The sequence below is a fragment of the Cataglyphis hispanica genome, chromosome 24 (assembly GCF_021464435.1).
Source record: "Cataglyphis hispanica isolate Lineage 1 chromosome 24, ULB_Chis1_1.0, whole genome shotgun sequence".
Classification (NCBI taxonomy): domain Eukaryota; kingdom Metazoa; phylum Arthropoda; class Insecta; order Hymenoptera; family Formicidae; genus Cataglyphis; species Cataglyphis hispanica.
The window spans coordinates 232,350-255,594 of NC_065977.1; the positions used below are offsets into that span (position 1 = coordinate 232,350).

At 38.8% G+C, this 23,245-nt stretch overlaps 5 protein-coding genes across 7 annotated transcripts; 2 read left to right on the forward strand and 3 right to left on the reverse strand.

Moving 5' to 3' along the window:
* The first annotated feature begins 686 nt into the window (after positions 1-686).
* On the forward strand, positions 687-1,970 carry LOC126858340 (WASH complex subunit 3). 2 transcript variants are annotated; one of them, XM_050608591.1, is made up of 4 exons: positions 687-833; positions 959-1,123; positions 1,248-1,519; positions 1,826-1,970. In XM_050608591.1, exons 1-4 carry the CDS (start codon positions 783-785, stop codon positions 1,833-1,835), a joined length of 498 nt encoding a protein of 165 aa, XP_050464548.1. In that variant the 5' UTR covers positions 687-782; the 3' UTR covers positions 1,836-1,970. The 2 variants fall into 2 exon arrangements, with proteins under 2 accessions (XP_050464548.1, XP_050464549.1); XM_050608592.1 differs by having other exon boundaries at positions 1,839-1,970.
* LOC126858342 (60S ribosomal protein L44-like) lies at positions 1,953-6,440 on the reverse strand. The gene is made up of 5 exons (XM_050608594.1): positions 6,413-6,440; positions 3,049-3,146; positions 2,541-2,714; positions 2,134-2,250; positions 1,953-2,052 (listed from the first exon to the last, which is right to left on the reverse strand). Exons 1-5 carry the CDS (start codon positions 6,423-6,425, stop codon positions 2,032-2,034), a joined length of 423 nt encoding a protein of 140 aa, XP_050464551.1. The 5' UTR covers positions 6,426-6,440; the 3' UTR covers positions 1,953-2,031.
* LOC126858343 (acidic leucine-rich nuclear phosphoprotein 32 family member B) lies at positions 4,576-13,034 on the forward strand. The gene is made up of 3 exons (XM_050608595.1): positions 4,576-4,944; positions 9,899-10,073; positions 10,168-13,034. Exons 1-3 carry the CDS (start codon positions 4,837-4,839, stop codon positions 10,233-10,235), a joined length of 351 nt encoding a protein of 116 aa, XP_050464552.1. The 5' UTR covers positions 4,576-4,836; the 3' UTR covers positions 10,236-13,034.
* Positions 13,035-13,799: 765 nt separating this feature from the next.
* LOC126858285 (uncharacterized) lies at positions 13,800-17,840 on the reverse strand (the record flags this gene model as incomplete). The annotated part of the gene is made up of 5 exons (XM_050608490.1): positions 13,800-15,090; positions 15,206-15,345; positions 15,505-15,746; positions 15,858-16,008; positions 17,732-17,840. Coding segments are annotated over 5 exons (762 nt in total), but the record flags the coding sequence as incomplete, so codon positions are not given.
* On the reverse strand, positions 17,831-22,586 carry LOC126858307 (embryonic polarity protein dorsal-like). Of its 2 annotated transcripts, none has more exons than XM_050608535.1 (7): positions 22,084-22,586; positions 21,414-21,500; positions 21,134-21,333; positions 20,811-21,066; positions 20,578-20,721; positions 20,288-20,478; positions 17,831-20,169 (listed from the first exon to the last, which is right to left on the reverse strand). In XM_050608535.1, exons 2-7 carry the CDS (start codon positions 21,463-21,465, stop codon positions 18,571-18,573), a joined length of 2,442 nt encoding a protein of 813 aa, XP_050464492.1. In that variant the 5' UTR covers positions 21,466-21,500; positions 22,084-22,586; the 3' UTR covers positions 17,831-18,570. The 2 variants fall into 2 exon arrangements, with proteins under 2 accessions (XP_050464492.1, XP_050464493.1); XM_050608536.1 differs by lacking the exon at positions 22,084-22,586 and adding an exon at positions 21,650-22,012.
* Between the last annotated feature and the right edge of the window lie 659 nt (positions 22,587-23,245).

A 23,245-nucleotide genomic window follows, 5' to 3' on the forward strand; every position in this document is an offset into this window, starting at 1 on the left:
GGGAGCTGTTGTATTTAGCGATTTCGTTCTATTCACCTGTCATACTTGACGCATTCAAAGTGTACAAATTACAAGTATAAAATATAAATTTTAAAATAAATATATATATATATATATATATGTGTGTGTGTGTGTGTAAGAGAAGAGAAAGACGGGATGAAGGAAAATTTGGAAAAAAAGTACCGCTAAAAAGAGTGTAGCTCGAACGAACAGATCGTCCACACGACGAAACAGAATGTGTAATCGTTTTTTGGAAAAAAATGCAAAGCAGCAAATATATAATAAAAAACAGATCTTTACAATAATATTCTTCTTTATACAAATGTATCGTCTTTCATATTCTGTCTGTAATTTAATCTTCTTATGTAAAAAAATAAAAATAATTCTCTGCATTCAGAGGAGTATCCGAAAGATAATTTTTTCAAAGATCAATATATGTACATTATAACTTATAACATTATTCGAGTGCCATTTATTTATTATGCCAATTTCGAGTCCTTTTTATATAAATTTGTTTAAACGTTTTATACAAACAAATTATAATAATCTGTCGATGATTCGAGAATTCCATCGGCAATGTAGGCTCAAACGCCTCGACGATGCGCACATTCGACTTTCGTTATCGGTCTGTGGAACCTTCGAGACGCAAATGCGGTTTCCACTCTCCGTATTCATTGCGCAGTGAGGCGAAATCTTTCCGTAGTACGCGGTACGCGTGACAGAGGAATTGACAGTTTGGTAAACTGAAAACAAGAAGGCTTTACACACGTCTGTAATCCACGATGAGTGACTACAAGATACCGATAATCGAGCCGACAATAGATTACACAAAGGTGTCGATAAGATCTTAACGTTTCTCGTGCATAAACACTTCATCGAAAATGATGTTCGTTAAGATGCTTAACGAAATGATAATCAGTGCAGGAAGCATGCTTGAAATGATGAATTTGTATTCTAGGTACCGCCAATCAACCAAAAACGAACGGTCTCTTTTATAAATCATTTTATTACTCATACCGTTACGTTTTTAAATAAATTTGCCCTATGCTGCGAGGAGAGACTATTCGAGTTTGAAAATAAGTTGCAAAAGTTAGAAGCGTCGTTAGAGATACTAGAATCGCGGGTATGTGAATACTTTGTGCGAGCGTATTTAAAGAAATTGTAACAAAAGAAAAAAAATCTCCTTTGTGCAATAAATTATCTAGAATTATTTAATATCTTTTCAATGTTTTGTTTTGCTTCTATAGTTATCTTCTATACCTGGTTTAGAACAAGAACATCATAAAGAATCAGATAGTTTTAATGAGAATGATAAGAGTAAGTTAGAGGAAGTAGAAGTACACAAAGTGGATGAGCCTGATAACAGTGAAGTAAAACCTAAAGCCGAAGAGACAAAAGTACAGTCTGCAGCTAAAGATCCTCGCTATGAAAAGTACTTTAAAATGTTACATGTTGGTGTACCAAAAGAAGGCGTTAAATTAAAGATGAAGCAGGAAGGATTGGATACCTCCATATTGGAGTAAGTGTGATATCTGTTTTCATTTATACAGATATTGTAACATTTATGCTATATTTGATTAACATTGGAATGTTTACTTGATATAAATATCTCAATATTCACATTTAGATATTATCTATAAACTTTAATATAAATATATTAATTCTCTATCATTAAGAGAAACACATTGCTTTTTTAATATAAAAAAAAATTATATTACTCTTAATACATGTATGCATACAAGTCATGATTTATTTTATATATCTGACAAATGCAAATGCTGAGATACATATCATTTTAGTACCTTTTTTCTTCTTATCTTGTTAGCATTCCATAACAGATAGTTCCTATACTACAGTCATTGGATAACAGGAAGAATCAAGATGAATAAGAATTAAGAAGTTAGTGCTGCTCGTTTAGACATTTTCACATTATAGAACACAAACCATCCAAATAAAGATGTGTAAAAATCCCTATAGATTTATTTATTTCTTATTAAATACAGAAGATCCTGAAAACCTTGAGTGGATAATTTAGAACTGAATCATTTGACCCTGAAAACAGTAATTTTCTTAATTAAGAATCAATTTAATGTTTTATCTTTGAATATTTTTTTCAAACATGTTTGTACTCACCTTTCTCTTCTTGTCACCACCCAGTTCAAAGTGCTTACATCTTTTCAGTGGAATTTGTTTTCTGTACTTGCATTCTGTACATTCCATCCTCAATACAATTTTCTTTGTCGTTTTTGCCTATACACATATGACAAAATATATTTAAAATAAAAAGCAAAAATAATTTTTATAACTTTATAATACATGCATCAATTGTTAATATCATCGATGGTATAGATCAATTTGATATTGTAACATTGCAATTAATAACATTAAAGACTATCACAATAGAGAATAACATTCATAAATTTGCATGTTAATAGTCGATTATAGTATTTTCTAGTCATATTATGTATCAGCTAATAAATGTAGTACAAAACTGCAATCTATATTTAAGTAATTATAATAATATTAGGATACAGGCTTACCTTTTTTCTAAAGATGGGCTTAGTTTGACCGCCAAAACCTTGCTGTTTGCGATCATAACGTCTTCTGCCCTGCGAGGCATGTCTCTCCTTACTCTTCTTGTATTGCGTCACTTTGTGATTCTTGTGTACTTTGCATTTTTTGCAAAAAGTACGCCTTTGCTTCGGTACGTTAACCTTTAAAAAATCAAAAAAAAAAAAAAAAACAAAGATCAAACAAATGTTACATCACAATTTTGCCGAATAATGATGCCATTTATCTCCGAGAAAGGTACATCTTGTTAAATAATTGACGAAATGTTACCGTCGCGGTGAATCAAAACATGTTCTGCTTTAAGGTTATGTTCCAATTCACGTAATAATCATCGCACATCGAGTCTCAAAATATTAACATTAAATTCCAATAAATATATTTGAAATGCGAATGCGAATTTTGCGGAGTGTTTAACGACAATGATCTTCGAAATATTTGCGGATAAAATTAATTCGTCAAAGAGTCGTATCGACCTACCATCTTGAACGTATAGAAGGAAAAAGGAAACGCAAAGAAACGTGCGACTCGACCGGAAATTCGAAGCGCCGTTGGACGGGAACTATTACTCAGCGCGTCTGCGCAAACGCGTTCACGTTGCAATAAATTCATGAACCTTGAATATACATTTTTTGCGCTCCACATGCGTAAATATTAATACGATGTGTAGACCGATGTTATAATATTCCAAGAATCTTGAATTTCTCTCTCTCTCGCGTATTAAAACAGCCGAGAGAGAGAGAGAGAGAGAGAGAACTGTCTACGAGATGTCGCCGCGAAACCGCGGATTGGATTTACGCCATTAATACAGCCGGTATCAAAATTGGTATATAAAACATCCAATCAATAAATGCAATCTTATATTAAGCTATCCTTTATTGTTTGTGCGAGATATAAATAAACGAGCAGCTCCGCGCGAGGCGGATTCAATCTAACAATCTGCTCGTTCATCTGACAATCCTATGCGATGAACGCGTGTATATATATATATATATATATATGATATACAATTAATCGACACGCAGCGTCTAATGTATATATATACATGTACTAAACAATAAATGTGTATATGTATATCGATTTTAAAGGGGAAAGTCGAAGATGTCCGGGTGATGATTAAATTTTTGTCAAGGTACGATATCGAAGGTATAGCGAGATGAACAAATTCTTTTTTTCGCTTAATTAAGATAGATTACATAACGCGATGTAAACATACGGACAATTGTCAAAAGTACGTTAAACACGCCTATAATTTCGACTGGGTCACGCGAATGCATTTGCAAGATTTGGCGTCGTTCCCCTCCATCTGTATATACATAGATTAATCCGTGCGTCGCACAAAACGCATGAAAACACGCACTTTGACCGTGTTCGCGGGACACGTGCGTGCGGCGTGAAAGTCGCCGCGCCAATTCAGCGATCCGTTCCTCGCGCGATCGTTTCTCTCCGAATAAAATATCTATCGATTTTATAGACGCGGTCGCATCTGAAAAAGCCATCACGTATATATAAGGGACGATTCGCAGCGCCAAGGCTTATTTGAATCGAGCGACGTAGCCTCGAACCGGACGTCCCGCTCGGGCCACGTACTCTCGAACCCCTCGTCATCCGCGAGTTTTAATTTTATTCATATTCGGGGAGGGCGCGTTACACGCGTAAATCCATCGTCGTGTCGCGAAACATTATACGCCGCTATAAAAATCGCCGATTGCACGCGGTAAGGTCGGTATACGGGCCGTCGTAAGCGCCGACCAATCAGGGAATTATCGGCTTTCAAACCCGCGCCATCTTCATTTTTGAACAAAGCCAGGTTGGACGTGCTAGGAGCGTGCCGTGATCCGGTAGTAGTTCGCTTTGCGCTATTCGCGCCACAGAGTCGTCGGTACACGCTCCACTCCTGACTGGTTCGGCTCCTCTCACCCCCCCCCGTTCCCCTCGTCCATCCGTGTCACCCTCGTCACCCTCGTCACCCTCGTCGTCCCCCCCCGAGCTTCCGATCCGTCTCTCTCCCTCTTTCTCTTTCTCTCCCCTCCTCTCTCGTTTTCCCTTTCCCTCGCGGCCCCTCGGGTCTTCGCCTGACGACGCGCTGCTCTCTCAGGCATTCCGGCGGAAACCGACGTCGTGCGAGGACACGTATCCGCAGTTTCGTTACGCGTACACGCCACAACCGCCGCTCTTTCGCACTCCGGGAGTTCGGTTACGAGTCGCGAAGTCGCGAGGTCTTTCTGGATTATCGACGTGGATCGCAGGTCGCCGATTCTGAGCAACATGAGCACTAAGGAGAATAACGAGGTCGCCGTCGAGAAGGTGACGGAGAACGACAAGGCATCCGCGGACGCGAAATGCGACATCAAGGGGATCAAGAGGCCAGCCGAGGTGAGTACCCGATCTATCTCCGAACCGTTCTCTGCTCTCCGTGATACGATCGTCGTTCGTTCGTATCATCATCCGGCGATCCGGATTATTACGGGAATCATGTCGGTGCAAACTTATCGCGTAGCTCCTGAAAATTAGTACGTACAGTCCTCTACAATCTCGAGACGACGATGATGCATACGCGAAGCGCGCCGCGCCGTTGGTCCCTCGCTCCTCCTCGACTCCGACTCTTGGTCGACGGTCGGCTGAACGTCGGGATCGACGCTTGAGATTGCTCGCCGATATATACCACATTGGATTTTCCCGCCCGCACGCGGGTTTTCTATTACGCATCGCTCGTGTGATGATGCCCGTCGGGGGCACGCGAAACACGAGCGCTCTTATATCGGTGCCCCCATTGAACGGTATATATTCGCGCCGTCGAGCGAGATGGTAGTACGGCGTAGCGAGAGAGAACGCCGTGCCGTGCCGCGCCGCGCCACGCCGGCCGGCGTTTCTTCGCCGGACTCCATATTTCTTATGCGAGCGACCCCGAGCGTAGTCGAGCACGCTCGACGTCGAACGCGCCGCGTCCGCGTGTAACATCTTTTTTCGGTGCGTAGTGTTTTTTTCGTTGCGAGCGCGTAAGGGACGCCATTGTATATTTGCGGAGCCACCGCGAGCGCGACGATTCTCTCTCTCCCTCCCTCCCTCTCTCTCTCCCTCCCTCTCTCTCTCTCTCTCTCTCTCTCTCTCTTTCGTTCTCGTTCTCTCTGCTCGCTCGTGCACGTTCGATGGCTGACGATGATAATGACGATGGCGATGACGACTCCTACCGAAATCGTCTATAATTACCGCGTTTCGCGATTTCGAAATTCGAGGCAACGCCAAACCTTACGCGTCGCGTGCGTATAGAAAGGGAGGGAGAGAGAGAGAGCCGGAGAGAATCTCAACGGCTGCTGGCGCCATGTGCTTGTCTCTCGTGTCTCTCTTTTCGTGTCCAACGCGAGTTTGTCGCCTCGCGGTTTTTTAGCTCCGCGCCCTCTGCCTCTGACACGCACACGCTTTCGTCTTTACGCTTTTCACGCCGCCTCGTGGCCTCTCGTTGATCGGACGCCATTTTTGTGCCTAGTGTTATCATTGCGATCGGTCGGAAAAGCGAGCGTCCCGCGCATTTTTCCCGATCATCGTCGTAGTTAGTCGCCACCATCACACGCTGTATTGGTTTCCATTATGGCGGCCGAAACCAAGCCCGCGTTCATCATTCCTTCTCTCTCTTTCTCCCTTTCTCTTCCTTTTTCTATTTCTCCGCCACGCTCCCACGCGCCTCTCTCTCTCTCTCTCTCTCTCTCCCTCTCTCTATCTCTATCTATCTACCATAATTGATCGATAATTCGCTGTAAGAGGGTTAATCGCGCACGACGATGGATCGATAGGCGACCGACGCATATGTACTCCAGATTGACACGTTGCCCTGAAAATTGTTTACCGATTTGCTGCATAAACACTACGACGAAGACTTCCTTTTCTCTCACTCTGGACTTCCCCTTCTCTTCTTGCTCCCACTTCTCTCTCTCTCTCTCTTTCTCGCCCGCCCCTCCCTCTCTCTGTCCTCAACACTGTCGAAGTGGAAGCGCGGCGCGGCGGCTATTCCATCTTTCTCTTTCTCTTTCTATCTTTTCGTCGAAGGTAACCCCACTTGCGCAGCTAGCGGCAACGCCGTGCATTATATACCCGATGTACCCTCCTGCGCCTCCCCTGTTCTTTTTCGCGGCTTTGGCGACCGCGCGCAGCGGCGCGTTACTACGAACCTTCGAGAAAACATCGTTGCCACGACTTTTCATCTTAAATCGCGCACGGGTACATACACGGGGGAAGCGATACGTCGGGGGCGCGTTGCAGATAGGCTTTATTTTTAGCCGATAATTTACCATGCGATTGCGCTTCGAGGCGAAAATCGAAGGAGCGCCGGCGCGTCACGTGGAAATGGCCCCGCGCTTAAATGATACACACGCACGTAACACGAGTCGACGCGACGTGCGTTTATCGGCGATTCTCTTCCAAGTATTATATATCAATTCCATCGGATCGTAAAAAGCGAGCGATGAAGAAAAAGAATGATCATTTTCGAATAGACGCTTTCTCCTCCCGGAGTAACTATACACGCGCGATTAGTATCGCTCCGGAACGGTGAGCGCGGGAAAAGGCGGGAACCTGTCGAGGTCGTAGGAGGAAAAACCGATGGGGAATCGCGCTCGTTTCCACAAGTACGACGATATCTTGGAGGAGAACGAACGATTCGCTATATCGGCTGATGCCTCCAAAATTGTCGCCGCCGTATCGCTCTTTGGTACTGATACGAGAAACGAGATGCCGGATCATAAGCGAGAGAGAGAGAGAGAGAGAGAGACGAGACGGCGCGATTGGAGCGAATCGCGTGGCGACCGCCACCAAGGTAGAGCGTTCGGTTATTGAGAGAAGGCGGGAAAAGGCGTCGCGTCGATCGGATAACGTACTTGTGGATCGATGTGCCGCCAGCCAGAAATAACTTATTGCATTTAATGGTTATCGTCGTACTCGCGTCACCCGCGACCGCTCAACTTTCCGCAAACACCTTTTTATCGCTTAATTATCTTAATTAAAATTATTATCAAACGCGCGCTACGATCGTTTCTCGTTATTCGCCCTATTTTCTCAGGCTTGTCCAAGATGATCCTCGTTAGATGAAATCGTTATGATAACGAGGAAAATTCGCCGATATTTTGTTTCGAAAAAAAAAAAAACGAATCGTTTAGCGAGCGCGATTTCATTGATAATCCGCCGATGAGATTAACGCGTGTCGTGCGTTAATTACGTAACGAGTGTTGATCGACGCGATCGACACTCATACAAATACTCACACATTTATACGAGAAAACGAATCTATATGCGATAGGTTATGAGCGTTAGGTTATCTAGTGAGACCTCGTGATTAAGAATGGGTAGATAGGTAATCGCGCGGGGATAACAAGCGATGGCGTCGTCGTCGTCGTTCTCATCCTCGTCGTCTGTCTTTGTCGAACGAACGATAGCGTGAATACGCTGTTAATCGCGTCCAGCCAAACGAAGCCGAATGTTCACGAATCGACAAACGAATGAGAATATAGGAGCAGGTTTAAAGTAATGTACGCGTCAGCTCGTCGATCGGGTTTCCATTGTTTGTAGACGCCGTCGGTAACCGATCCTTTATTAGCGTTTTATCGCAACAGGTCGACCATATACGGCGATACAATTATTAGTAGAGAAGCGAGAAAGACAGAGAGAGGGGGGGGGAGGGAGGAAAGAGCGCGTACATTGATTGTGCGTCGAATGTGATCCTGCTCCGACATTCTTGCCGCCGGTCACTTCCGGTACTCGTCGTTTAACTCGATCGTCACGATCGATCGACATTTCCCGAAGCAATCAACGCGCAAAGTGCCTTCGCTAATAACTCCCCTCTCGCCGCGGGACTAATATTCCATTTCTCGGAATAAATGCTCGTTCTCTTTTAATTTAGATTTATACTTTTATTCGAAGGCTTTACGTTGTACGCGACACTTGGCACGCCGCTCCGGTATCTTCCTCCCTTATCTTCCCCTCCGTCGCGCTTTCTCTCTCTCTCTCTCTCTCTCTCTCTCTCTTTCTCTCCCTGATTGTACGCGATGCGAACCGTATCCCCACCATAGCGTACAACTTCGTCATCTGCCAATCACCGGCCGCCTTCCCACCGCGCGTCGCCGATTTGCGCGCTTCCAATTGGCCGACGTGATGCCGCGCGCGCATCCAAAGTTGCTTTCTCGTACTCGTTGATACGCGCACGGCGCGTGTCGCCACACACACACGCGCGCGCGCGCGCACACCACACACACACACACACACACAAACCGGCTACAATCGCCGCCGCCGCCACCACTACCATCACCCGCCATCATCATCATCACCGCCAGCGCGCTATCACCCCACCACGATCGGCCAACAACGCCGTATGGTCACGAGTGCAGCGTTACCGACACGACTCTCCTCATCGAAACAGGAATATGCCGAATGTTGGAAACCGTTGTGGCGATGCACGACACCTTTGAAGACATGTCGAAGTGGACGTGTATTAGCACGCGTACCTTTCTCGCTCGCGTGCGATATATTACGGCTAGATATCCAGAGACGCAAATTCGGGATCCTCGCTGGCGGCATATTTTCAAATTGCCTTCGGAGCAAACTCCGTTGCTGCCTACTCTCCTCTCTTTCCCTCCCTCGAAATCGATAAACTATGATGACGCTTATTGCATTTTATGGCCGTTACGGGTCATCGGGACTGGATCAAGGGCATAGTACTACATGCGGGGGGTATTAAGGTTGCGTGGGCAGGTGTCTGTAAATTCCCGCCTTTTCCTCTCTTTGCTCTGTTCGCGACTATTAATCGGTCTCTTTCTTGCCTTCAGCACGCGACGCGACGCCGCTGTCATAAATAAGAGAACAACTCTCTTCTAAACCTTTTGTCAAAGTGGCGAAGCTCTCTACTATCCGTGTTTCGTGTTTTTGGCATCGCCGACAGATTACTAGATGGACGCAATTCCCTTCGCCATTTCCCTTTTCCTGTCCCATCCTGCTTTAGCGCATAGGGAAAGTCCCCACCATCTCTCTTTTCTCGTCGCTGGATTTCTTGGCGGGAAGGGATTCGTCCTCCTCGTCGACCGGTACGCTTTTCTCCGTCCTCATTGGTCGTCTCTTCCGCTGTCGCGCGAAGCTGAATTTTCTTTCCTCCTTATCATCCTCTTTTAATGCTAAAAAAAGTGTACTCTTTTTTATATACGTAAAATAAACAAATGTCACGAACATTAATTTATATTTTATACATATTTCTCGCGACATTCATAATTGATGATAAATCTTTACGTTTTACAAGTCGTTTATTTATATAAAAAATTTGTTTTAAATAAGTCATCTTTCCATGTTATAGGAGAAAAGTGAAGAAACGAAAAAACAGAAAAAAGAGGAAAATGGAGATGGGGAAGTAGAAGAAGAAGAAATTGAAGAGGAAATTGAAGAGGAGGAGGAAGTAGATGGTGATGGAGAGGAAGATGACGACGACGACGACATACCTGAAGGTGAAGAAGATTTAGAAGAGGGAGAAGGTAGAGATAAGCAATTTCTTTAATTGTGCTTTTAATACATCTTTCTTTTTGAGAACGATTCATTGAAGCGATTTTTCTTTTTGTTATATTACAGATGAAGAAGATGATGATGCGGAAGGTGAAGTGGAAGGTGAAGTAGAAGACGAAGAGGAGGACGCATAATGAAAGAAGGGAAAGAGATATGTAACTAAGAAGGGAGATGTTAGGCACGTGGCGTCATCGTCGATTTTCGGCAAACTCAGCAAACTTACTCTCATATTGAGTGGTTGGTAACAATGTTGATATCCATCGTGCCCAATCCGTGTTACTGGATCCTCTCTCTTCCGACCTACAAATAAAAATTACCACCTCACCGGAATTGTGGTGGGCTGACACGCATTAGATGCGAACGCAATTCTCTACTTGTCTTGGCTCTTTGCAATTCTGGTAGTCTAGCCGTCACCAAATGCTATTAGGTAGTTTGAATGATAACTATATATTCGTCCTGTGGACTCGGGGGTTAATTCTACTTGCTATCCATATTCTTATTTTCGATCGTTTGTTCGCACGATTCCCAAGACGAATCTATTGTTTTATCCGAACCACCTACTAACTGGTATTTGCCGTCATCTGGCTTTCTTCGTCGGGACAATTTTATATCGAAACTTATTTAAGATATAAAAAAAAAACTATTATATTTAAATAGTTGTAAAATGAATATTTGAAGGGGATGATTTTTTTACATTTAAAATCAAATTTACGTTTGTAGTTTGACGAATGTCTCTCACCTTGTGCGTGTGATATATTGAGTTCTCCTTCTCGAATCGAAATGAGTAATTGCAGTGTCTTCACAGGAGCGCGAGGCTATCGAGCAGAATTAAGCGATTCATACGTAACGAGCGGCAAATAAATAAAGTATAAAAATAGACACGAATGGACATCTCTCGGCATTCAATATGTACACTAAAACAAAAAAAGAAAAAATCTTAAAATATAGATGTAACACATACCGCTTCGTGCTCCTGTTTGGTATAGAGACAGGAATTAAGATTAACGCTCGCGTCTGGTAGTGTGGATGAGTAATATGTGACTTTAATATTGCATAATAATTATACATAGTATGTATAAAGTTATGGGATAAGAAACATTTTATTATTAACGATAATATTATGTAAACGTAATATAATGTGGAGAGGTTGTTACACTTTAGGCTTGGGCATAGATAAGGGAGAGCATCGAACAGTCAACTTGCAAAGTGTAAGGGCACCACCCTTTTTCGATTCATTTCAACCAATTATATATATATATATGTATATATATATAAATTTTTGTAGAAGGTAAGAGTTCAATTATATATATATAGATAAATATATATTTATAACTGCAGAACTGCCGTACATGACGCAAAATTATAAAAAAAAAATCTGAGCTACACACATATTGTGACAATTATATAATAAGTACTCTTACTCTCCCTATTCGAATGTTCTTAATTGAGCGTAATCGGAGTGCGTTTCAGTTACTTTTATGTATCATGATTTTATCTTGATTTTACTGTGGACTACTCATAACAATGATTCGTTGACAGTTGCAGAATGAGTCGACAGTATTTATTCGTTCTTATAGTTTTCTACATAATGATCGCGGTGTCGTAAGAATTGTACATTCATCAGATTCGCGTTAAAAAAAGACAAAGATATTTAAGATTTTTTATGACACGATCACATGAACCGACGATTGATTCGTCGATTTGATAATTAAAAAAAATGGCTCTTTATGCAAGAGTAGGTGAATCATTGCGACTGGCATGTCCATGCCGCTACTTATTTTCGGGAGACTGTTAGATAAAAGGGTGAAGAGACATTGCGGTTATACCATGTACCATAGCAGCATAATAATTAAATAAAGGTAACGATAATTTGAATGCGAGAAGATGTCCCACGTTTTAATGTACAAATATTTTCGAATGAGATAGTTAAATAAAACGCAGTTAGATCAGAGAAAAAAAAATGAATTCGTTCTCATAAGTAGTGATAGGTTTTAATATCTGAAATGAGAATTGTGAGGAGATGGCAGGCAGTGTAAGGGCTGCTTCCACTCACGGACTAAAATCCCGCTATATGGAAACCAAGGAGATGGGGGATTGGACCGTGTTGTAACGTTGATACTTACAAGAAATCCCTTACCGTCAAACGATGATGCAGAAAGAAAACTTGAATACTCCTCATAAAAACATATGTAACGCGTTCAACAGCCGATCAATGTCATAATGTGATGCGTACAGATCATTATTTCCAGCAGTCTCTGTTAATCTACGGTTTTATACGCAATTTGCTGCTGCTGTAAAATTTACACGTGTTTGCTTCAAGATAGTAACTTGACGATGACAAATTGGCAAAGGACTATCTTAAAGTACAGGTGCTTGGAGCAAAATCAGTACTTTAGCGCATTCACATAGTACACTATAAATACTATAAGTATAGGTCCATTTAATTTTATTAAATACAATTACTAAGCCCCGTTGGCAACATATTTTCCAGAGAGACTTGCGTCTTGTACTGTGTCAAGCCCTTCCCAAGTACCGGTAAGCAGAGAGCGAGTACGGTACTCCTCTTCGCGCTCGGGTACTCGACGCGATTCGGAAAACTTACCGATGCTAACGGGTCTTACAATCAATCAGGCTGATTGCCCACACATACAATCCGTTACATCCCTACGTTAGGTAAGCATAAAAAAAAAGTTTAAGACATAAAATCTGGTAACTGACACGATTTAAACGTAAACGAAGATCCTAGGCTAAGAATTTGGTTTGTGTGTTCATAAGTCTCTTGTTCAAGCTACTTTTGTACAGGATACCATCGCATCATCTCTTTCAACGTGTAACAGTATAACCGACACGCCACAGACTCTATATATTTCTGCCCATTCCATCAGAACTGAAACTTTCATTGTATTTTTAAGTAAATACATTTTGGAAAACAACACGGATGTTTTTTTTATTCTTCACATGTATATATATGTATGTATATGTGAAGCGAAAAAAATTCTTCCCCGCTCAAAACATTATATCGATGTTATATTTGCATAATGTACTTGCCATCTTTGCGATTACATTTATGCAATATTCGCGTACACGTGCCACGAAAGAGAGAGAGAGAGAGGGAGAGAGAATTATACACATGTACATGTACAATTTTACGAGATAATCCAAGCGTCCACACTGCCGACTTTTTCATGCTAAGTATAGGAGAACATCATTTATCGATCGATGTTATGTAAATATACAGTTATAACTGTAAATATATACTTTTTTGTTGTATCTTTAAACAGGATATTAAGTGCTTATAGAGAAAAATGATATGACGCAGTAATCTAAGACTCGTCGCGTGTGTATGTATATTAATTGACTTATTTCTCATTTTCTATATGTTCTATGCATGATTCCCATCTGATGTCTACACTTGCATCAAAAGACACTTATGCATGACATATACTGTATAAATTACAATAAAAATTACAAAATTTATATGAAACGTGAGATTAAAGTCAATTTCTCACTCTTGTATTTATAACTTTTTATTTGTATATAGATAATATATGGCTAATTATAAATTATAGTTCTTAGATATGATATTGGTTTTTTATAACATATATATATGTGTGTGTCCTCTTGTGCTCTGAATACATTATAATAATATTTATTACCTGAGAGATGTGTTGTAAAAATATACTTATATCAAGACAATGTTATATTGCACGATATCATATATTTACTTAATCTAATAAAATTGGTACATTAGATAATTGCATACACACATATATTCTCCCATATATATTATTCTTAAATAAAAAACTCCTGCAAAATATATACATAAAAAGAAATATCTGGACGGAACATCCATTGAAATTTTTGAGTACATTGATTTCAATCTTTTTACCATATGCTTTTTCGAGTATATCAACATTATTTCTACATGTATAACGCGTTCATATATATTACAAATATATACAGAGGTATAAACATAGTTTTGTAAAAAACGTAATTGTGCAAAAAGAAAGAATAAAAGAGAAGTGAAATCGTACAAGCGTAAAAAAAACGTGAGAAAGAAATTGCTCACAAAAATATTTATCTTATTTAATAATTTACAATTATTGCCTATAAACTTGTCTCATGAAGAATTTATCACAATAATTTCTTTTATTTGTTGCGCGACATTCATTTTTTTCATCAAGTGTATCGTACAATCTATTATTAAAAACATAAACTATGATCTGAACTATGAACTTTGATCATAAATCCGAGCATTATCTCAAATTAAATTAACATCTCAATCTCTGATGTCGACAAACAAATGTTACATCTCCCACCGATATTAGTCTCACACATACACATGACCGACCGAACAACTTATCTTGAGTAGATAATTGCTCCAATGCTTATTGTGTAACTATTAGATAAATTACAAATAGCTAAATATTAAGATTACATATATATATATATAATGTTGCTGTGTTTCAACTAATATTCGTCGATGAGTATATTAATAAATTGTGTATTAATAACGCTGGAAAATATATAAAGCTTTTTTGTTCATTTATCATAAAATTCTTTCTATATACTTTTATATAAATAAAAAATAAATCGAATATATAATATAAATAAAATAGATTGCGAATAGAAACGATTAAAGTGCAAAATTATCGTTTTCTTGCTATTTTTCTTGTTATTTTATTTGTACATGAAATATTTTATTATCTATTGCAAAAAATAGCTCGATTAATTTTTTCTTTTTTTTTCTTTAATGGCAGTGAAGAGAGCACTTGTAATAAATTACAGATGAGGCCAGTTGCAATTTCTTATGATCACTTTGGCATAGGCCACAATATTAATTAATAGTAAGTAATTTTAATCAAGTTCTCAGCCATCATTTTCTCGATTAGGTTTGAGTATCTTATTCAAAGCGGAAAGTTCTTGGTTTATCCAAGTAATACGCTCGGTCATACTATTCCTTTCTTCGATATTGCTCCCGACTTCAGGCTAAAGTTGATAAAATAATTAATTCTTGCAGTAATTTCAAAATTTAGCTGCGTGAATACATATAATATTTTGTATACATGCTAATTTGTGTCTAAAGTACTATACTAATTCTTACTTGTATAGAGTCGGATATGGATAATCCAGTCGACAGATTTGCAGAGAGATTTGCTCCAAAATCCGCGAGATCAGCGGAATTCCAATCAAAATTGAATTGTTGACTATCCATGTCTAAGAAGCACGGGGCTCCTGCAGTTTCTATAAGATTTATATATACATATATGTACATACACATACACATACACACACACACACACACGCGCGCGCGCGCGTTTAAAAATGTTTAATCAATTGAAATTCTCAAAGTATAGATTATATATGCAAAAAAATTGCGCAATATTAGAAAGAAAGACTTACCAATATTATTTACTGGCTGGGAATCTCCTTGATTTTCTGACGTTACTCTGTTTAACATCAACAGATTTGGTTCTGGTTGTAATTGTAATTGATCTACATAAGAAAACGCCTGTACATCCGTCATCGCAGACACGTTTGGCATTATAGGTTGAATATTTGGTTGATATTGCTGTTGTACGAGAGATGGATTATAGGCAGTATATTCCATGGGGGACGGCGTTCGCCCTGGAGATACCTGAGGCCTAAAATAGAATAAATACATTAGACACAATAGAATAAATATCCTGTCTTTCTTTTTCCTTACTTTTATTTATACTCCAACTTTGTAATCTTAATTTGAATTGTCAACATACCTTAAAGCTTGCATGCTATTGTGTGGTTGTAAAGATGATGTTACAGATTGTAGACCAAAATTTCCCGCACTCGCCGGACCTGTGAACGGCGATATCCGACCGGCTGGTTCAGCTTTGACGATATTAAAACTAATAGGTTGATTTCTGGCATCTAGAATATTACAGCATATATATATATATATATATATATATATATATATATATATATATATATATATGCACTCACAAAAAAAAAAACAAATCCTGCTCACAGCATGATATGATATGATTTAATATTAGCAATAATAAACATGCAATGAAAACATGCAACAAAGTCTTAGATGAAAAAGCATGATTTTCTGCATACATGTTATACATGCAGTTTTATATATTTTCACTCTTTAAATTGAATTTAGAAAAATTAAATTCGCTACACTATTCAAACGCTATCACATATCTAATTTAAAATGATTGAAAAAAACTACTAGCACGACACACTAACATCATTATATCGTACCTGAATCTGCGACATGTATCAGTGAATTTTGGTCTGAAATTGTATGGGAGCAGATAATAAATAGACACTTTCTTTTATATTACCAAGTAATTATACATATATGCATGTATATATTATAGATGTAATTACACAATATATGTAACTCATACAATATGTAAATATATTTATCTGTTTGCGAAAGAAGCAGCTTATAAAAATTATGTTGCCATATAAATATTGCACATCATTTGATTGTACTATATCCTACAATTTTACTATATATATATATATATATATATATATATATATATATATATATATATTGCTGATTTTCAAAATATAATATTGATTGCACAAGAGTAGTGCACTCGCATCGCGTTCAAGATTTGAGCCACAAAATTTTTACTTACAAATATCTATTGTCATGCATAATGACTTCAGATAATAAATTCTTTTTTGTAAGACCTATAGGTGTATTGTAAAACTTGTTTCTCGAAATTATTTCCATATAAATATTTGTAAATAGAAAAATACAATATATCGTCATATCTTAAATATATAAGCTCACTGCTCCCTAATTCTTTAAATTCTCATGCAAAACTCCAAATTCTTATATAAAATACATCTCTAGAAAAGTATAAAACAAGACTGTTTGTCTATATGTGAAAATATATGTAGCACAGATATAATGAGAGTTTTGTATTTGATAAGCTTCCCTTTCCACTATGAAAACAGCTTATCAATAATTTTTAGAATTTACTGAAAATATCAACAAAGCAAAATCATATGTATGTTATAATGCATAGCGTTCTTACATTATATCTTATAAAATTTTTAAAACTGTACATCATATTTTCAAAGTGTAAAGGGATTGGATTAATTGATAGATGGTTAGTGTATGCAATGAGACATGAGAATAACTGAATATTTAAAAATCTATACAGTCGTTCATACAGATGCTGTAATTTTTTTTTAACTTTGCTTGTATGTCTCCCAGTTTATTATCAAAAGTTTTCTTAATAAATTCACCATATTCGTCATTAACAATTAACAAATGTACCAAGTAGGTCTCTGCTAAAATGTACAAAATCTTCACAAGTTTCATTGTAGTAAAAGGCCTCTCGTTCCGTATGCGTTTAAGCATATATATCTTATTTTTTTTCTGTACAAAAAGTATGCGTATAGGAAATACAGGAGCACAATCTTGATTATAGCAGATGGAAAAGCGATTGAAGGATTGCGCATCATAGTAACAGATTTGCTTGACACTCATTCCTTCAATGAGAAACGTGATATAAAAATAAATAATATGATTTTTACAGATTTGACACATTGGCAATGTTGTCCAATTCTAATTCCCCAAGCTGTAAAATTATAAATAATTTTGCAATATACTCACGCTTCTCAGCTTCTGCTACATGTTTGAAAAGTATCGAGCTTGAGTTGTTATTAAGTTTTTGTCTCTTTCGCCTTAACGAATCGGCATCATCTACAAATGATTGTACATTAATAAGTTTTCATTATATTGACAATTGTGTACAATTGAATGAAAGCTTCACAAAACTTGAGAATCTCCTTAGCATACATCGATAAAGTCAAAATTCTAAAAGGATAATCGACGAATTACAAAACTAAGGGTAGACAAAACTTTTGTCAAAACATTTTTAGAATTAGTAATCTACAACAAGAAAGAGATAGTTGTCTAAACTCATAATATCATGTAAAACTTAATAAGAAAGTAGTAAAGCATTCTAGAGAATACCAAAAGATAACAGCATCACTTGACTAGAAAGGACATAATAATTACTTGATAATAAGTAACAATTGTAGAAAGTTTTATAAAATCCGTTGAAAAAGATATTAAGCAAAAGGTAACAAATCGCAATTCGACTAGAATTCTGCATACTTGGATAAATGCGTCGATATTACAGCAAAAAATCATTTTAACGTAGTAAACATGTCTTGAGAAATAGTTCTTGAGTTTCCTATTCCTTCATATGGAAAAACTTTGATTTAACAACAATATAAAGGTCAGTTCTCAAAACTTTATAAGTTTGTTACAACAAGAACCGACAATATAATAAAGGATTGGCTGCAATGTGTGCAACAGAGACAATACTCCACACACTTCGGTAGACAAACTCGCCAGATTCAAATCAAGATTCAGATACAATATCTTCATAATATAAAGTTATTTTCAACTCGGCAGTACAATAAAGATATCATTAAACAAGTAATTTAGGTCTCTTTTCCCTCCATCAATATCTTTCCACCTTCAACTAAACTGTAATAGAAAGACATTTCATCAAATTCTGAGACAGTCGCGTGTGGTGCCATAGTAGTGTATAGAGCATAGTGTTCGGCTTCAGTCAAATCCATACCGTACGGTGGCGTTTCATCACCGTCTAGTTTGAGACATTTAACACCCGTAACACTTGTCATACTAGGACGTGGAAGCTGCGATTGCATATCGTCTTGCACGGCGCTCCTTAATGAATACAAGCTATTTAACGAGGAGTCGCTATCTGCGCTTAAACTCGGCATTGAGCATTTATCTTTCTTATTCTTTTTAGCAAACAATTTCGAGAAGAGCCCCTGTTTCGCGTGTTTCGGTAAAGTACCGGGTAAAGACGGCAAATTTTTATTCGGTGCCTCGGAAGAGGAGTCGTTGAGCATCTGACCGGATATCGGACGCGGTAAAAGAGGCATCGATGGCATCTTCCGTATTCGCTTTGGGGGCAAAGGTGGTAATCTTTCCTCCGCCTCACCCGTTACATCTCTTTTAGCTGCCGATGTTGGAGACGTAACAGATATCTCCGCGTCTTGTTTCGGAACGGCCACGTCCTCGTACTTACTATCGTCGGTGATGTCAAACAACTCAATCGGATTCTTCATGGCCATTTGTAGACTGGTATAGGTCTGATTGTCGCAAACATCAACGTCCATCATTTGATTAGCGTTTGTCTCTGTAGAGGCTTGTATCAATTTGTTATGAGTGTCGGCGTAAATTTGATCGAGCTCGGCCACTTGCGACAAGAATTCGTTCAATGATTTGTTGCCGCCCTCCGTCGTATTTTTAATTTCTGCCGCTTCATTACTCTTCTCCTTAAGACATGCTTCTTGTCCCTTCTGCACCCATTTGCCTATCTCAGAGTAATCGAACCAATCGGATCTATTCTTCGAACTATCTACATTTCGCGACGCGGTTATGCCGTTATCCTGTATGTCGGGTTTCATACAGGGAACCGCTTCGACAGTTCCCTCTTTATTATAATCCACGATAAATGTATCGTTTTTTATATTATTATTACCAATATACAATTTATTAATTTCTTTTTTGTTCTCCACGTTACTTTCGGGGCTTACAGTTACCTCGTTATTCTCGTAATCTAAAACGGTATTTTTCGTGCTTTGATCTACGTTTTGAGCAGCATTGATAATCGCCTTTAAATCGCCGTTGCATAAGTCGATATGATTTTTCATATTATATAATTCATTTAAAGCGCGCAGTGCAGAGATTTTATCATGCGATCTTTTCGCGTCAAGATCGTTATTATTGAATTCGTCGATATTACGAGGAAACTTAGGAGTTACATTGGCAAGAAGAGCAGTCTCTGTTGACAAGATTTTACTAAAGGTATTGTAATCCGCCTTCTTCCTGGCAAATGCTTTCCGTAATGACCAGAAAGCAGGCCTACCTGTACCTAGTGGTAACATCTGAAATGGTAACGGTTCGCTTGTAGCACGGTCCGACGGCCTTCTAAGCTGGATGTACACTTGCACCGGCTGTTCCACTTGCTGCGTACGATAACTGGGTGTTCTGAATGCAATTGCCGTCTATAAAAAAAGCATCGTTATAATGCAGAAGTCACGTTTTCCAAGTGTTGCAACTATTATAATTAATGAATAATTTATAGTTACAAAGTGGCGACAACTAAGGCAATTATTAACTTACTTGTTTATGTACATGTGTTGGTTGAAAATCACCATATCCTTCCCAGAGTAGCTGTCCATCTCTTTCTTCAAAAAATCTTACTTGTATGTCTTCTTTCGCGACTTTTTCGCACAATAAAATCATGTCCATACCACCAGCCACTGATGCGCTACAATGGCTCAGTTTACAAATCACAAGATCTGACATTGCCTCTGTAACATTTGTATATAATAGATGGAAATTTTATTCTAAATATAATATACTCTACATACCATATTACTCTATAAAATAATACGTCTAATGATACATACTCTTATCATAAATAGGATCAGACACGACAGGCGGTAATGGCTTGTTGAATTTTCCCTTCTGCGATCCTTCCAAGAATACTTGAAAACACAATCTCACTGCATTGAGATCTATACTAGTTGGATGCCTCTTATGTTCAAAACCAGCTACAATAATTAAAATCTTTCATAATCTTTCCTTAATCTAAGTTTTTTATATATATATATAGTACAAAATGGAAAAATCACACACATACTTCGAAAAGGATCTACCCGTAATTCTTGGCGCACTCTGAGAGCTTCTTCAATGTCCTTCTTTTTTACACATTGAATGCCCAGGTTCGAGAAAGTAACAACCATATTTCCCGCTGGAACTTCTACAGTACAAACGCCTTGCTTGCATACTTCCTTGCCAACAAGATTGTGAGGGTGAGGTCTATATCCCTTGTTATCCGGTGCATCCTTTGTTACACAGGAAACAACCACCATAGCACGACCATTGTAACCTACAATCTACAAAAATATTTTAAGTAGATAGAAATGATTTTAAAAAATTACTCAGCAATTGATATGAACTCACTCTTATACTAGGGAAGGTCTTGTTTTCCGGTGTGCTGTTGATCCCAGGTATGCTACCAGCCGATCTGCCTTCGCACTCATAGCGAAATCGCAGTGCTTTACTGGCTGGCTGTTCTAAAATTTCAACATATGGCTGAACGTGATCGCTATCCATCGCTATAGTAGCCATGGAACCAGGATCCGTAGTTTGAATGACTTCGACTAAAATCAATAGAGTATTATGCAAGCTATATATAACGAGTATATATCTTTATATAACTTTATATATCTTTGATACTTACTAATATCGCTTATATTAATATTTCCATCATTCATACCATTGTATTGTTCCATGACTATAAATGCTTAATACATTGAACTTTGTCCATCTGAAATATAATTATATGTATTGATTAGTCACACAGTGTTATATATAATTATACAAATGAGTGCTCTATATTTCTAAAATTCTAATTCAACAAGTACTTGTACCCTTAAACTGAAATCTTAATCTACGATAGAAACTCTCATATCTTACATATCTTCAAAGAATCTTTTTTACACCAGCATATTCTCTTAATTCCCAATATACATTCAATGCTTTTCTAATAGATAAATGCTCGTGTGACGAGTTGGGGAACGTATCGAGTGAGCATCGACTATAGAAACTAGGAAGTCAAGCGCAATATCCACGTACAGCCTTCAGGATCTGGAACGACAGCTGTTCGCGGATGCACGTCCAGAAACACTGCACGCAAGTGTCCCGGGGGAAAGAGGAGCGCGAGGAGGGACACAACGCTGATCCAATCATTATTTTGGGAGAGCCTAGGCCCGTACAGGCCGCGTATCTATAATTAAACTATCGTAGGACAATGTGACGGGAAAGCGAGGAAGGAGAGCAAGAAGAAGAGGGAGATAAATATACATATATACACCAAGAAAAACGGAGAAAGATAGAGGGAAGAGACTTGCCTGCTGCACGAATCAACATGCCAAGGTGCTCTCGTAGCCAGCGCTGCGTGCTCTCGCGCCGTTTCGCCTTGTTCGCGACGGCAACGAGACACGACGAGGTCCTCTTCCTTGCGACGCAGAACCAGGATGAGAAACAAAAAGGAAAAAAAAAAAAAAACAGAAAAAAATAGCGGTCAGCGAAATTTTCGTCGCGGAGCAAACGCTGTCCAGCAGCGAGAGTCCTTTCGCAAAATAGCGCGTGGTGATACTGCGTTGTGCTTCTCTGATGATTGTCGCGAGCGTGACCAAGCGTGACGTAAACGCGACCATGCACGGCGAACGGACAGTAGGTAGTGACTGACTCAGAATTCAGAATGTGATTGACTTGACCGACCAGACCGACGTACATCCTCGGCGAAGGCGGAGTGAGGAGACGACGGAGGGGATGGACGGAATAAAGATCTCGCACGCGCGCGCGGTGAGATCAGCACCGCGTAGGACAATCGAATATATATGTCGATGGCGCATTTTATATATATTTCTGCGATCAAATTTTTTTTTTCACCCATATAATCGTATTAAATTATTCTCTTATTGCTTTCGCAGAGATCGCCGAGTCTCGCGTCACTGCTAACGCATCCGATTGCGTTCAAACAGCGTGTGCACGCGCGCTCCGTACATTTCTGAATTAGATCTGTTCTTTATAGCTGAGCTAAACTGAACTGGCTGTCCTAGTCCAGAATTTATCTTTTTCTCTCCACATTGGAAAAAGAAAGATAAACTTTGAACTAGTGCAGCCAGTTCGACACATTATTTCAATTTTAAAAAACAGACCACATGTATTTCATTCAAATGTCATCGAGCGCTACACGTGTTGTCAGAGCTGTCAGATGATCCAGCGAAGCGATGGCGTCGTTATGAAGGTGTTTACGAAGACGCTCGCTGTTTATTCAATCGAACGAACTCGATGGTAAGTAACTAACGATCAATTATTATGTATTAAATGCCATAAATATCTCTAAGATGTACGAGAAAACAAACATGGCGGTATCAGAATTCATTAAGAATGCAGAACAATAACATATACATTTTTGAAATAACAGATAAACGCATATACATTTTTCAGATCGAAAAAAAATGATGATTATTTGATTACTATTTAAGATTCAATTCGATTTATTTA

Excerpts from the sequence above, each read along its gene's own strand:
- LOC126858342 (XM_050608594.1), bottom strand. Across the intron at positions 2,715-3,048 it reads CCTTCTATACGTTCAAGATG|GTTAACGTACCGAAGCAAAG; the intron begins GTAGGTCGATAC and ends GATTTTTTAAAG. Across the intron at positions 2,053-2,133 it reads GTGGTGACAAGAAGAGAAAG|GGTCAAATGATTCAGTTCTA; the intron begins GTGAGTACAAAC and ends TACTGTTTTCAG.
- LOC126858307 (XM_050608535.1), bottom strand. The coding sequence starts at position 21,465 with ATGGAACAATACAATGGTATGAATGATGGAAATATTAATATAAGCGAT. Across the intron at positions 21,067-21,133 it reads AGACCTTCCCTAGTATAAGA|ATTGTAGGTTACAATGGTCG; the intron begins GTGAGTTCATAT and ends ATATTTTTGTAG. Across the intron at positions 20,479-20,577 it reads TGATCCTATTTATGATAAGA|AGGCAATGTCAGATCTTGTG; the intron begins GTATGTATCATT and ends CAAATGTTACAG.
- LOC126858343 (XM_050608595.1), top strand. The coding sequence starts at position 4,837 with ATGAGCACTAAGGAGAATAACGAGGTCGCCGTCGAGAAGGTGACGGAG. Across the intron at positions 4,945-9,898 it reads GGATCAAGAGGCCAGCCGAG|GAGAAAAGTGAAGAAACGAA; the intron begins GTGAGTACCCGA and ends TCCATGTTATAG. Across the intron at positions 10,074-10,167 it reads AGATTTAGAAGAGGGAGAAG|ATGAAGAAGATGATGATGCG; the intron begins GTAGAGATAAGC and ends GTTATATTACAG.
- LOC126858340 (XM_050608591.1), top strand. The coding sequence starts at position 783 with ATGAGTGACTACAAGATACCGATAATCGAGCCGACAATAGATTACACA. Across the intron at positions 834-958 it reads CGACAATAGATTACACAAAG|GTACCGCCAATCAACCAAAA; the intron begins GTGTCGATAAGA and ends TTTGTATTCTAG. Across the intron at positions 1,124-1,247 it reads TAGAGATACTAGAATCGCGG|TTATCTTCTATACCTGGTTT; the intron begins GTATGTGAATAC and ends TTGCTTCTATAG.